Source organism: Blennius ocellaris, assembly GCF_963422515.1.
Source record: "Blennius ocellaris genome assembly, chromosome: 23".
Taxonomy (NCBI): domain Eukaryota; kingdom Metazoa; phylum Chordata; class Actinopteri; order Blenniiformes; family Blenniidae; genus Blennius; species Blennius ocellaris.
The window spans coordinates 16361667-16376417 of NC_137672.1; the positions used below are offsets into that span (position 1 = coordinate 16361667).

The 14751-nt window shown below is 43.6% G+C and overlaps 3 protein-coding genes across 3 annotated transcripts; all 3 read right to left on the reverse strand.

The window, feature by feature from the left end:
- Positions 1-6997: 6997 nt before the first annotated feature.
- LOC308147306 (3-galactosyl-N-acetylglucosaminide 4-alpha-L-fucosyltransferase FUT3-like) lies at positions 6998-8189 on the reverse strand (the record flags this gene model as incomplete). The annotated part of the gene is made up of 1 exon (XM_080519413.1): positions 6998-8189. One exon carries the CDS (start codon positions 8187-8189, stop codon positions 7095-7097), a length of 1095 nt encoding a protein of 364 aa, XP_080375539.1. The 3' UTR covers positions 6998-7094.
- Positions 8190-11285: 3096 nt separating this feature from the next.
- LOC308147307 (4-galactosyl-N-acetylglucosaminide 3-alpha-L-fucosyltransferase 9-like) lies at positions 11286-12391 on the reverse strand (the record flags this gene model as incomplete). Its single annotated transcript, XM_080519414.1, has 1 exon — positions 11286-12391. One exon carries the CDS (start codon positions 12389-12391, stop codon positions 11297-11299), a length of 1095 nt encoding a protein of 364 aa, XP_080375540.1. The 3' UTR covers positions 11286-11296.
- A 1334-nt stretch (positions 12392-13725) lies between these two features.
- Positions 13726-14751, reverse strand: LOC308147308 (4-galactosyl-N-acetylglucosaminide 3-alpha-L-fucosyltransferase 9-like; the record flags this gene model as incomplete). The annotated part of the gene is made up of 1 exon (XM_080519415.1): positions 13726-14751. One exon carries the CDS (start codon positions 14749-14751, stop codon positions 13726-13728), a length of 1026 nt encoding a protein of 341 aa, XP_080375541.1.

Sequence of the window (14751 nt, forward strand, 5' to 3'; positions counted from 1 at the left end):
GTGTACTGGATTTCAAGTCTGAGGTAGTTGGTGAAAGATCACAAAATCTTTAGATTATAGGACGTTTTTAAATCGAAACCCAACATTGTGTGTGCACTGGGATATTGTGAAACAAAAACTAGACTACTGGTAATTTTACAATTTCACTGGACTTGCTGTAGAAATAAATCTTTTTTGAATATGCAGATGTGTTTTTTTTTAACACAATACTGAAGATGCACTCAGGGAAAAATTCCTACTTTTTTTTCTTAAGTTCTTCACATTAATGCCTTATACCAACGTACTGAGCCCACCAGTAGCTTAAGGCACTATTCACACATTTCCAGTGAAAAAGCATTCACGTTTCAGAAGAATTTGGCATTTACACAAAAAACGGAAATGGTAGAAATGCTGAACATGATGAACTTAATGCAAAGAGGATTTTCAAAGCTGAACCATGCAAAAATACAGTTTGATGGAGATTCTGATTATGGCTTAATCAGAATACTGTTACAAAATGCTTCAATCTTGCAGTAATCTATGCTTTTTCTTCTTGGGAGGGTCATATGATTGAGATGACTGAAAACGGCTGTGTCAACCCGGTCGATAACTTCCCTTCTCCCTCCCCAGTGGCTGATCAATTAGTCAAGCGCAGCAGGCGAAGACAAAAGATCATTATGGAGGCAAAGCTCAAACAATCACCTCTGGCCCAGTGTGTGTGTGTGTGTGTGTGTGTGTCGGTGTGTGTGCTTGGTTGATTGCTGTTTGTGTCTGTCAGTAAACATGTAGGCTGTGCTGCTTCGGGTGTGGAAAATCATTAGGGGCTTCTGGTTTTCCGGTTCTCAGCCTCTTCTCCACATTCTCCCCCGTTAAAGTAGCCGCAACGATGAATCTGTCTGCCCACCCAATCCAATGCCCCGCTGAGGTTTGACAGATGTCATCAGTAATCTTAAGGGATATTGCTTGCCATTTTAATGTGGCAGGAAAATGTAGATCTCGGTCTGGTTGACATTTCCAGGATTCAGCATCAGCACACTCAGTCGGTCTGGTATTCCTCATCCCTCCATCAGTTTTCTTCCTTAGAATGTCTGCACTGTCAATATCCCGCACGCTTAAAAACACACCAGATCTGACCCTCCACTAAGTCCACCAGGTCAGCCTTACTCTGTTGTCTATGGAGCTCCCTACCCATGTTTACCCTTTTCAAATCCAGGTTGATTCTCCTAAATCCACAGAAGAGGAAATAGAGTAGATGGATTACTGATGTCAGATAGTAAGATTTCCTATGACCACCTGAAAAGACATAAACGTGTATCAATTTGTAGGCTCAGTTTCCTCGGAGCATCTTTATTTGGGTTAATGGTTGACCACAGAGCCCTTTTTAGATGAGTTCTGTGACTTCATCAAGGGTAATATTCACCTTTAAAGTGTCTCGGTTTGACAGAGTGCAATTCTCTGAGAATTTCATGCAAATGAAGTCTCTGCACAAACAAGGTTTCTGCAAGCAAACTGCCTCTTTTGCATCGAGCGCAAAAGCATTCCTCAGCCGCATCTCCACCGAGCCCGGCAGCTGTGATCTCCACCCAGCTTTTCAGAGCTGATGGACTACCCCCCCCCCCCCCCCCCCCCCCGGCCGGTCTGACCTCGAAGTGGATGACCGCCCGTCAATCAGCTTGACGGTTGTGACTCTGCGCTGCATGTTAGCCGTAGAAATTCATGAGGGAGTGAATGAGAAAAACAACCCGCAGCACCCGACTCAGAACCACATGAAGCCATTGAAATGTAATGGCTGAAAATATAATACAACATAATATTAATGTATATAGGTTAATGCAGGGGTGTCAAACTCTGCATACAAACGCCACAATTTAATTTGATCGACGATAGGTTCATTTCCACCTTGTCTTGATGAATATTATTTACTTTGTGATATTATTATGATGCTGTTGGATTTTTCAGTACCAACATTTCATTACGTTAAAAGGGTGACAGACTGAGTCAGACACAAAGAGGTTCAGAGATCATCTGCAAAGCATAATACTGTGGCTGTAAACAGGCAGAAATCACAGCAGTAAAAGTGGGTCCAGAAACAAACTCTACTTTTCAGAAACACTGCTACTGGTCATGTTCACCACAACCGTAGTAAATAGTTTTCTGTGCATGTTCAATAGAAGAAAATTAAGAATAATGAATATCTGTATACTCTCATTGTTAATTTGTGCAGTATTGTTCTCTGCTTACGTGACTGTGTGGCGTCATTACAAAAACAGCACCCACTAGTGGCCCAACATGAAAATTACATCATTTTCAGGGTTTATCTCTTTGCAAACAAACATCTTTAAAGCTTTTCTGAAATGAAAACACAACGATGAGTTTTCACTTGAAACGATGTCGCATAAACGGATCAAGCAGAACATGCAAAGAGTGCTGTGCCGCATACTGCCACACGATGCCGCCATTGATGACGCCATTACTTTCTTTCTAGCGCAAAAAGCGGCCATCACTTCTATGACGGATCAATCTAAATGTGAATGCCATGATGAGCACGTCGGTATTCGAAATGTTCCAGAGGCAAACGGAACCGCAGAAGATCATTTATCAAAAAGATGACCACAGCTGTTGGCCGAACGCACATGAGTGACGGAGAGTCAGCTAAAAGGTTGAAGAGGCGATTACACCGAACTTCACCTCAGACACGAGCGGAATGTAAAATGTGTGGGACGGCACGCGCGTGACAGTGTCTTGCATTGATCCTGGTTGGAGCGCGCTCCGTCTTTAAGGTCAGTTTTGACATCAAGGGTTCACTGTGACTGTGGGTCTTGTTGATCATGGAGTTCAGAGTCTGAATGAGTCACATCGTGCTGGCATGTATATAAAAACATGAGTAACAGGAAATGCATCTGAAACATGCAATGCACAAAGGACTGTATTAGACGTTTCGCAGGGTGCGTACAAATGGGACTGAATACAAAGTGAAGAGATAGAGATGTGGGAGGAGCAGGAAATGAGTGAGGGGGTGGCACGGGAGCGATCAAAGGGAAGTTTTTTTTTCCTGGCTTCAGGCTGCATATGCATGTTCACGACACATGAAATTCACACTGATCCCACACTCGCGTTCGAATGTGGGATCCTCCGTGTTCAGATTCGGTTGCACTTTTGATCTTCCCCCTGCTTTCCTCTCTCTCTGCAGACCGATAGCCACACCTTCCCTCCGTCTCTGCAAGTCACTGGAGGAGACGCAGAATGATATAAATGATGAAGGGGGATATGGGAGCGAGGGAGGGAAGACTGGAAACTTAATCCAGAAGACAAATGTCTACAAGGCAGCAGACTGTAAATAATTCAGTGGCGACTGCTGGGTATATCCCTGCGTTTCTCTAAACGCATCAAAAATAAATCAGGATCAGATTTGAATGTCCTGAAGTCTTTTCTAAATCTCTTTAACTGAATTAAGAAATGTGTTATATTTCAGTGTGAAAGTATCTCTCTCTCGCTCTCGCTGTCTCTCTCTATATATACTGTATATATAAGCCTTAAAAGTTTATCACAACTTACTTTTGCGTGAAAACAAATGTCATAAATGTGATGTAGAGCAGCCAAAATATTACATTGCTTCAAGTGCAGGAAGTCACTATAGCTGTTGCTTTCAAAGCAAAAGTCTCAAATTACAACGTATTAACAATGTACATTTATTGCCGATAGATCTAGTATTAACAAAGCTTTGGAGCATTTTCAGCATTTTGGCTCGAACTTGGAAATGTAATGCAGCTCTAATATAACTTGATTCACTATATTTAAGAGAACAATCAAGTCTAAAGGGAGAAGGTATGTCCCTCTATGTTATACATGCTTCTGTGTATGTGAGGAAAAGAGTTTGAGGATTATAGCCAAGTCTTTAAACTGTGTTCAGGCAGATTCCAGCCCATAACTACGCCTCCCCCCTAGCCAAAACCTTTGTTCTTATTGTGCCCTCCAGCATCCTCACAGCAAATAAGAGTCCCTAGAAGGCTGTGGATGAACTAACGCCCGACAAAATGAAAAATTGACTGACTTAGAAAAAACCAACTAATTATGGATTCCTTCTCCTCTCGGAGGACCAGCAGCTTTTGGTCAGCCAGGAGCGCGTCACAAACTAATCGGACAAAAAAAAAAAAAGAAAGTTGAATGGACTTTTGAGACTCTTTATCAGTTTAGGATTGAAAAATGTTTAGGAAGGTTGGATAAGTTGTGGGATGACATTTCGATAGTGGTGAGTGGGGCGACTGCTGAGCTCTTCATCGTAAATCACGAGTCAGATGAACATTTCTGATGAGTCTCTACAACTTTTCTTGAACTAGCTGAGGTGAGTAGAGTAAACATTATATTCTTGTGTATCACACTAATAAAACAATAACGCTCTTGGCTGCGTAAAGAAGATAAGCTGATGTAAAAAGACATTTGTTAGGAATGACTTCTCCACATGGTTGTCCAACGTTTAGATTTAAATCAGTTAAATAAGTATCTTTGTTTTTAATACATGTTGTTTATAGTTTGTAATCTGTACATTTCTCAAACAATTCTGTCCGATTTAACTTCATGTTGATTTTAAGGTACACGGCCACATTGGATATAAACTTGGGGGGGGGGAAACAAACTATAAAATAAAAAGTTAAAACAATTAAATATTTCTTAATGTTTTGTTGTGTTTTGTTGCTACGAATGTTGCAACGAACCACTGGAAAGTGCTTCTTCCAGTTCAATTGATGGTGAACCCGTTTATGAGTCCTGAGACATTTCAAGACAAATCAACGTGGTGTGTTTATTGTGGATTTATTTTCATCCTCAACGACCATAAAGCTGCCTTTAACATCTGCAGGCGGCTACAGGAATGACATTGAACTACCCTGTGTCCCTGTTGCATGTCTTATTCATTATCATCAATCTATCAAACATGTTTTTCACTCTGCGTTCTCCTGCAGGTAAATGGAGAAGACTTCTCGCTTCATTCCTCCATAAACACAGGGGACACACCTCAGTGCCAACAGCAGAAAGTTATGAGTGTCGTGCCAGGCATTTCTCTTTCATGCCCATTATCTCACACTACCTCCTTTCGGTTTCCTCCGCCTCCTCGGCAGGCTGACCGAGCAGGTCCGCTCAGCCTGATGGAGTTATCCGCCCCCTCACTCTCTCTCCTTCCCACCTCGGTTTTCTCAGCTCCAGTAAAGCTCTGCCTTCTGCCTGACACTCCTCCTCCTTCGATTCCGATGCTTCTTCCTCCATTTGTTATCATCGGCCTGCACGGCTCTGCCCTCCTACCTTGGCAGTGCTACAGTGCTCTGTTGCCATGACAGCCAAGGTAATGTCGAAGCGAGGGCTCACCAAACCTGTTTTTTAACCTTTTGTTACGTGAACAAATGACTCGCATGCACACAAAGACACAGTTTGCAGCCCTCAGGCGACTGCAGGCTTAAAGGTTCGGCCTTATAGACTCAACAAGATTTTTGTTGTCGATTTCATTTAGCAGCCACTCTCAAAGATGGGGCACCTGTGGCCTTCACACTGTTGCTATAGCAACCCAGATGGATCCCTCACTTGATCAGACTTTGGAGGCAATGCTCCAGCTTGTGTCTCGTGTGCCGGAGGCCACAGTTCATTATCCACTGCCTTCAAATCTCTGCGGACCGTCTGGCACACACGGAGATGATCTATAGGTCAGCTGGAGTTAACAGTGGAAATAAAGCCGGAAATATTTCATTCACAACTGTGGATGCTGTGATGAACCCCGGCATGGTGACCTGATTAATGTTTCATTCTCAATTCACATACCGTCTGGGATTGTCGCTTGAGCTTTGTAGTTGTGTTCTAGATGTTAGAAATGATCTGTCCTGCCGGGTTGGGGGAGCGGTGGTGGAAGGGGCCGGCTCCATCATGTTACTGTCTAGATAGAGCTGCTCAGGCTGGTTTAATCTCAAAACAGTTGGAAAATATTTGGATCAGTGTGATAGTTGTAAAAAATATATGTAGCACTAACAAGAGTATTGTATGTTGTCCCCCACTCACCCCCCGACCCCCCACTCTCTCTCTCTCTCGCCTCTCAATCTTCTCTCTCCCCATGTTGCTGCCTTCTAATAAAGGCAGCAACATGGGGAGATCTTTAGTCTCTTCCTGTTGCAAGAGCAAAAACTGTTCTGACTTCAGAAGGCTCTCAATCACATCATATGGTCTGCCCATGCTGCTGAACAGGACAAGGGCAAAAAAAAAAAAAAAAAGAGTAAGAGTGGGAAGAAAGTCCGATTTCATAACAAAAGCAAGGCAGGTGTGATCACAAAATAGCTAGAATACATCTTGGAAAATGGATGAAAGGACAAAACAAGGCACAGCAGACAACAATCACAGGGAAATCAGGCATGGAATATTGAGGCCTTCTCTGTCTCTCCTGCCACTTCACTTTGTCTTCAGCCTCAGGTAAAGTTGTCCCTGAAAGGAGCCGTTAACAAATCGTTGGTTCTCTGCAGCGCCGGCGATATGACTTCAACAATAGAGCAGCCTTGATAAAAGGCTTTGTGTCGAGCCAAGTCTTGCATGTACAGCATGTAAAAAGGACTTCCATGACTGAAACCTTGGTAGATACAAAAGAAGGAATATCGACTGAGGGAAAAAAAAACTATTTCTTGGAATTACATTTCTTGAAAATTACGAGTGTGTGTGTGTGTGTGTGTGTGTGTGTGTGTGTGTGTGTGTGTGTGTGTGTGTGTGTGTGTGTGTGTGTGTGTGTGTGTGTGTGTGTGTGTGTGTGTGTGTGTGTGTGTGTGTGTGTGTGTGCGTGTGTGCGTGCGTGCGTGCGTGCGTGCGTGCGTGCGTGCGTGTGCGGGCTCGCAGCATTTGACCCTAATCTTATGTGGACTAAGAAAAAAAACATATATCTATCTGTTGTGAAAAATTGGAAAAAAAAAAACCTTGCGGTAGAAACAAATATACACCAATGATTTTATTACGTCCTTGGCAATCACAATACTTACAAATCTGATACCCAGTGTACTTCAGTTTATCCCCACACCATAACGACAACCATACACCTTTGGGCACTTGCCCACATTGCTCATAAGTTAAAAAAAGTCCCTCTTCTACTTTGGTTTTCATGAGTAAAACCACTCATTAAGGTTTTTGACCACATCAATCTTGCCTTTGTTCCTCTTTGCTGCCAAGCAGGCCATGCAGTAATAGTCACGACCCCACCAAGGACGACATATTTTGTAGTTCTTCCTCCACCTGAGGTGCTTCTCGATCAGAGATGGATTGTCCTTGGCCGTCAGCAGGTACTGGGCCAGGTCCTGTGCTGTGGGGAAGTCATCAACGTGTATGAAGGCCTCTGAGGGCAAGAAACGCTCGTAGTTCTCCCTGGATGGACCCAGGACCACAGGGATAGCGCCGCTTTCCACTGCATTCCACAGCTTTTCTGTGATGTAGTCGGTGTGCTGAGAGTTCTCGAATGCCAGGTAGAACTGGTACTGATTGATCACCTTCAGCAAACTTTGTCTGCCCTTTGGGATCTTTTTGCCCACCTTCCCAAACAGGTCAATCTGGATGTGGTCTTTAAGGAGCTTGTAGTAGGCAATGCGTGCGAGGGACTCATCCCAGTGACTGACCCCCCAGGCCACAAAGCGGGGACGAAGCAGATCAGAGGGGGAGGTTCGTCCTTTGAATGTAAATGCAAAACGGCCCTGGGGTAGTTTATCCAACTGTGTCACTGGGATCAAGTACCCATATGGCAGAAAAACATCAGAGTCTTCACGGTAGCTCACTGTGAGGTTGTAAATACCTTCATATTTCCAAAGCCTCTTGGCATTTGTTGGGGACTCAGTGTTAAGCCATATCCACTTCTGTCCAGGTGGCCGCGGTTCCAGAGGCAGATAACCGATGCGAGAGGCGACATACTGGTGGTGGATGAGCACAGCATCAGCTTGACTATACAAGCTCCTGTTATCAGTGACCTTGCACCCACTGATGGCAAATGTCTCCCAGCAGTCGGATATTTTGACGTGTTGGCCAAACGGGTGTGCCCATACCAGAAGAAGCGTTTCCTTGCTCTTGTCCTGGGCGAGAGGAACAGATGGCTCAGCACTGGACGGGTCCGACAGGAGTAGGAAAAGAAACCCGATCACTACCAAAGAAATCAAGGAGTAGATCCATTTAAAAAAAGAGTCCAAGCTGTGGGACAAATCTGAGGTCATGTTTGCTCCGTCAGCTCTGTTGTTTAACAAACACCTCCTTGAGAAAGTGGACTATAAGGGAAGTGCCAGTTGGAATGTTGGCATGAAATAAAACCTGTTCCACAGCCACCTTCTTATTCACTTGAACACCTCTTTGTATTAAACGCCTCACTGTTTGGGTGTTACTTTCTGAAAATGGCTCCCAAGGTATACTTTTTTTCGGAAAGCAGTCAAGTCTGTCTCCATGGAAATGAGGGGAATTTTTATCCCCCGCCGTAGCCGATAGGCCCCGAAGGGGGATCTTGAAACAGTCCCGTACGTCCGTACGTCAGTCCGTTCGAACGTTTCTACCTATATCTCGGCAACCCCTGGGCCCACAGTGACCAAACTTCACATGTGGATACATCTCAGAGGGGGAAGGGATACTATGGTGACCTTGACCTAATTTGCCAATTAAGTAGGTCAAAGGGTCACGAAGTGCTTAAAAACACATTTTGGGCTCTGGAGGCCTAGGTTTTTGAGCTAGGGCTCTGAAATTTTATACACACCTACTAGTACTCTGGGGACACCCTCCAGCATACCAAGTGACCTGACCTGGACCTTGACCTTGAAGATTGGTAGGGTCTGAAGTTTGCTCGTCATGGTTGCAAAATTACGGAGCCCCTCTGGTGACATTGGTGAAAAAAAATTATTGCTTAATAACGCGTGGCCACTCCTTTGTTACTACAAGAAATATGAAAGAATATTACTGTAGGAATTTGGAGAAAAGTACTCTTAAACTTGAATCTGTTGGTTGAAAATAATGATCTCTCGCCTGTTTTCAAAATGCAATAAAAAGGAATCCTTCATAGGTTTATGCCTGATTCCACTTCAAGGCAATACTAGACATACTCTTTTGTTACTGCAAGCAATGTCGAAGAATATTACTGTAGGGATTTGGAGTAAAGTACTCTTAAACTTGGAGCAAAGTAACGAAAATAATGATTTCTCACACCTGTTTTCAAATTCCAATTAAAAAAGATTCTTCATAGGTTTATGCCTGATTTCACTTCAGTGCAATACTAGATATAGTCCTTTACCAGTACCAGTAAGATCAAAGAATATTACTGTAGAAATCTGGAGAAAAGTAATGTCAAACTTGGATCTGTTGGTCGAAAATAATGGTCTTGCCTTCATTAATTTGCTCCAGGTTTAAAAGTACTTTTCTCCAAATTCCTACAGTGATATTCTTTGATGCTGCTTGTAGTAGTAAAGGAGTATGTCTAGTATTGCCTGAAGTGGAATCAGGCATAAACCTATTAAGGATTCCATTTTATTGCAGTTTGAAATTAGATGAGACCATCATTTTCGATCAACACATCCAAGTTTAAGAGTAATTTTCTCCAAATTTCTACAGTAATATTCTTTCATATTTCTTGTAGTAACAAAGGAGTATGCCTAGTATTGCGCTGAAGTGAAATTGGGTGTAAACCTATGAAGGATTCCATTTTATTGCATTTTGAAATCAGACCATCAGTCTTTCTGTCAGCATTGCGGCCGTACGCTGACCTGTGTTTAACCGTAAAGGCGTTAATAAAAGTGCAGTTAAAATTGAGTGCCGGCTGACTTGACGGCAGTTTAATAACGCGTGGCCACGACTTATTTATCTCGTTCCCACGCCTTAATAACGCGTGGCCACGCGATTAAGCAATCTTTTTTTTTTCACCAATGTCACCAGAGGGGCTCCATAAAAAATACATGTATTTTCATATAAACATTTCTCCTCATTTCTCAGCAGTTCCTGGGCCCACAGTCACCAAACTTCACACATGGACACTCCACCTGGGGAGAAGGGGCACCATGGTGACCATGACCTAATTTGCATATCAGGTCACAGGGTCACTAAGTGCATAAAAACACCTTTTGGGCTCTGGAGACGTATTTTGACATAGCTTATGAAGAAGACCTTTCAGATTCTACATAATTATCTACTAGGACCCATGGAACACCCTCTAGTGTACCAAGTGTGCTGCCTTAGAGCTGGCTTTGTGAGAAAATATAAAGCCCTCCGGCGGGGGATTAGCCGAGCAACGGCCTTCTTGTTTATTTTTTTTTAAATGCTCCTGCTACGTTTCTCTGTAAACACGCGGTAAATGCAACTTATCTGAAGTTGCTAGATATCATGTGCGCCATGGCCGTAGTAAATAGTTCTTCTGCACATTAAAAAAAACTACGAAAATAAATAACAGTCAACTCATTGTCTGGTATTCTCGCTACATTGTTTTCAGTGTTACTTTCTGTGTAAATGGACATCATTTTCAAAACGTTGTTGTCTAAACACAAATACATTCGAAAAATGATGGATTTTCACTCCAAATATGTAAACGGGGCTTCAAATGATTCAATGTCATAATAAAAACAAGCTGAAATGCCACCAACGAGCTCTAGAAACGTTTGTTTTCTTCTCATACAGCTACTTTGAGACAAGAAAAAAAAGTTTTACAACTGAACCCTCCTGAGAATCATAAAAGCTTTAACATACATAGTATCCTGCTCTAACACACTTTTGCTGCTGTAGTAAAAAAAAGCAAGGCTTTAGCACTAAATTCACGGGAAAATCTTGCCTCTTGTTCATATCTGTCTCTGAGCTTCTGCTGTGGATTGTGAGCTACCTCTTTGTATTAAATACAACGTGTGTGTGTGTGTGTGTGTGTGTGTGTGTGTGTGTGTGTGTGTGTGTGTGTGTGTGTGTGTGTGTGTGTGTGTGTGTGTGTGTGTGTGTGTGTGTGTGTGTGTGTGTGGCATTTGACTCTAATCTTATGTGGACTAAGAAAAAAAACCTTGCTCTATCACCTCCAAAATTGTATGCAATCTTCTATGGACTAATATCTGTCTGCTGTGAAAAATTTGAAGGAAAAAAAAACCCTTGTGGTACAAACAAACATACACCAATGATTTTATTAGATTGGCAATCACAACACTTACAAATCTGATACCCTTTCATTGAGAAAAATCCCTCTTCCATTTTCTTTTACAAGTCACACCCAGCGTACTTCAGTTTACCCCCACCCCGTAACGACAACCATACACCTTTGGGCACTTGCCCACATTGCTCAAAACTTAAAAAAGTCCCTCTTCTACTTTGGTTTTCATGAGTAATACCACTCATAAAGGTTTTTGACCACATCAATCTTGCCTTTGTTCCTCTTTGCTGCCAAGCAGGCCATGCAGTAATGGTCACGACCCCACCAAGGACGACATATTTTGTAGTTCTTCCTCCACCTGAGGTGCTTCTCGATCAGAGATGGATTGTCCTTGGCCGTCAGCAGGTACTGGGCCAGGTCCTGTGCTGTGGGGAAGTCATCAACGTGTATGAAGGCCTCTGAGGGCAAGAAACGCTCGTAGTTCTCCCTGGATGGACCCAGGACCACAGGGATAGCGCCGGTTTCCACTGCATTCCACAGCTTTTCTGTGATGTAGTCGGTGTGCTGAGAGTTCTCGAATGCCAGGTAGAACTGGTACTGATTGATCACCTCCAGCAAATTTTGTCTGCCCCCTGGGATCTGTTTGCCCACATCCCCAAACAGGTCAATCTGGATGTGGTCTTTAAGGAGCTTGTAGTAGACAACGCGTGCGAGGGACTCGTTCCAGTTACTGACCCCCCAGGCCACAAAGCGGGGACGAAGCAGATCAGAGGGGGAGGTTCGTCCTTTGAATGAAAATGCAAAACGGCCCTGGGGTAGTTTATCCAACTGTGTCACTGGGATCAAGTACCCATATGGCAGAAAAACATCAGAGTCTTCACGGTAGCTCAGTGTGAGGTTGTAAATACCTTCATATTTCCAAAGATTCCTAGTATTTGTTGGGGACTCAGTGTTAAGCCATATCCACTTCTGCCCAGGTGGCCGCGGTTCCAGAGGCAAAGGACCTCTGCCTCTGGCGACATACTGGTGGTGGAGGAGCACAGCATCAGCTTGACTGTACAAGTCCCTGTTATCAGTGACCTTGCACCCACTGATGGCAAGTTTCTCCCAGCAGTCAGATATTTGGATGTGTTTGCCAAACGGGTGTGCCCATACCAGAAGAAGCGTTTCCTTGCTCTTGTCCTGGGCGAGAGGAACAGATGGCTCAGCACTGGACGGGTCCGACAGGAGTAGGAAAAGAAACCCGATCACTACCAAAGAAATCAAGGAGTAGATCCATTTAAAAAAAGAGTCCAAGCTGTGGGACAGATCTGAGGTCATGTTTGCTCCGTCAGCTCTGTTGTTTAACAAACACCTCCTTGAGAAAGTGGACTATAAGGGAAGTGCCAGTTGGAATGTTGGCATGAAATAAAACCTGTTCCTCAGCCACCTTCTTATTCACTTGAACACCTCTTTGTATAAAACGCCTCACTGTTTGGGTGTTACTTTCTGAAAATGGCTCCCAAGGTATACTTTTTTTCGGAAAGCAGTCAAGTCTGTCTCCGTGGAAATGAGGGGAATTTTTTATTTTTTTTTTAAATGCTCCTGCTACGTTTCTCTATAAACACGCGGTAAATGCAACTTATCTGAAGTTGCTAGATATCATGTGCGCCATGGCCATAGTAAATAGTTCTTCTGCACATTAAAAAAAACTACGAAAATAAATAACAGTCAACTCATTGTCTGGTATTCTCGCTACATTGTTTTCAGTGTTACTTTCTGTGCAAATGGACATCATTTTCAAAACGTTGTCTAAACACAAATACATTTGAAAAATGATGGATTTTCACTCCAAATATCATGTAAACGGGGCTTCAAATGATTCAATGTCATAGTAAAAACAAGCTGAAATGCCACCAACGAGCTCTAGAAATGTTTGTTTTCCTCTCAGACAGCTACTTTAAGACAAGAAAAAAAAGTTTTACAGCTGAACCCTCCTGAGAATCATAAAAGCTTTAACATACATAGTATCCTGCTCTAACACACTTTTGCTGCTGTAGTAAAAAAAAGCAAGGCTTTAGCACTAAATTCACGGGAAAATCTTGCCTCTTGTTCATATCTGTCTCTGAGCTTCTGCTGTGGATTGTGAGCTACCTCTTTGTATTAAATACGTGTGTGTGTGTGTGTGTGTGTGTGTGTGTGTGTGTGTGTGTGTGTGTGTGTGTGTGTGTGTGTGTGTGTGTGTGTGTGTGTGTGTGTGTGTGTGTGTGTGTGTGTGTGTGTGTGTGTGTGTGTGTGTGTGTGTGTGTGTGTGTGTGTGTGTGTGGCATTTGACCCTAATCTTATGTGGACTAAGAAAAAAAACCTTGCTCTATCACCTCCAAAATTGTATGCAATCTTCTATGGACTAATATCTGTCTGTTGTGAAAAATTTGAAGGAAAAAAAACCCCCTTGTGGTACAAACAAACATACACCAATGATTTTATTAGATTGGCAATCACAACACTTACAAATCTGATACCCTTTCATTGAGAAAAATCCCTCTTCCATTTTCTTTTACAAGTCACACCCAGTGTACTTCAGTTTACCCCCACCCCGTAACGACAACCATACACCTTTGGGCACTTGCCCACATTGCTCAAAACTTTAAAAAGTCCCTCTTCTACTTTGGTTTTCATGAGTTATACCACTCATAAAGGTTTTTGACCACATCAATCTTGCCTTTGTTCCTCTTTGCTGCCAAGCAGGCCATGCAGTAATAGTCACGACCCCACCAAGGACGACATATTTTGTAGTTCTTCCTCCACCTGAGGTGCTTCTCGATCAGAGATGGATTGTCCTTGGCCGTCAGCAGGTACTGGGCCAGGTCCTGTGCTGTGGGGAAGTCATCAACGTGTATGAAGGCCTCTGAGGGCAAGAAACGCTCGTAGTTCTCCCTGGATGGACCCAGGACCACAGGGATAGCGCCGGTTTCCACTGCATTCCACAGCTTTTCTGTGATGTAGTCGGTGTGCTGAGAGTTCTCGAATGCCAGGTAGAACTGGTACTGATTGATCACCTCCAGCAAATTTTGTCTGCCCCCTGGGATCTGTTCGCCCGCGTCCCCAAACAGGTCAATCTGGATGTGGTCTTTAAGGAGCTTGTAGTAGACAACGCGTGCGCGGGACTCGTTCCAGCGACTGACCCCCCAGGCCACAAAGCGGGGACGAAGCAGATCAGAGGGGGAGGTTCTTCCTTTGAGTGAAAATGCAAAACGGCCCTGGGGTAGTTTATCCAACTGTGTCACTGGGATCAAGTACCCATATGGCAGAAAAACATCAGAGTCTTCACGGTAGCTCACTGTGAGGTTGTAAATACCTTCATATTTCCAAAGATTCCTAGTATTTGTTGGGGACTCAGTGTTAAGCCATATCCACTTCTGCCCAGGTGGCCGCGGTTCCAGAGGCAAAGGACCTTTGCCTCTGGCGACATGCTGGTGGTGGATGAGCACAGCATCAGCTTGACTGTACAAGTCCCTGTTATCAGTGACCTTGCACCCACTGATGGCAAGTTTCGTCCAGCAGTCAGATATTTGGATTTGTTTGCGAAACGGGTGTGCCCATACCAGAAGAAGCGTTTCCTTGCTCTTGTCCTGGGCGAGAGGAACAGATGGCTCAGCACTGGACGGGTCCGACAGGAGTAGGAAAAGAAACCCGATCAT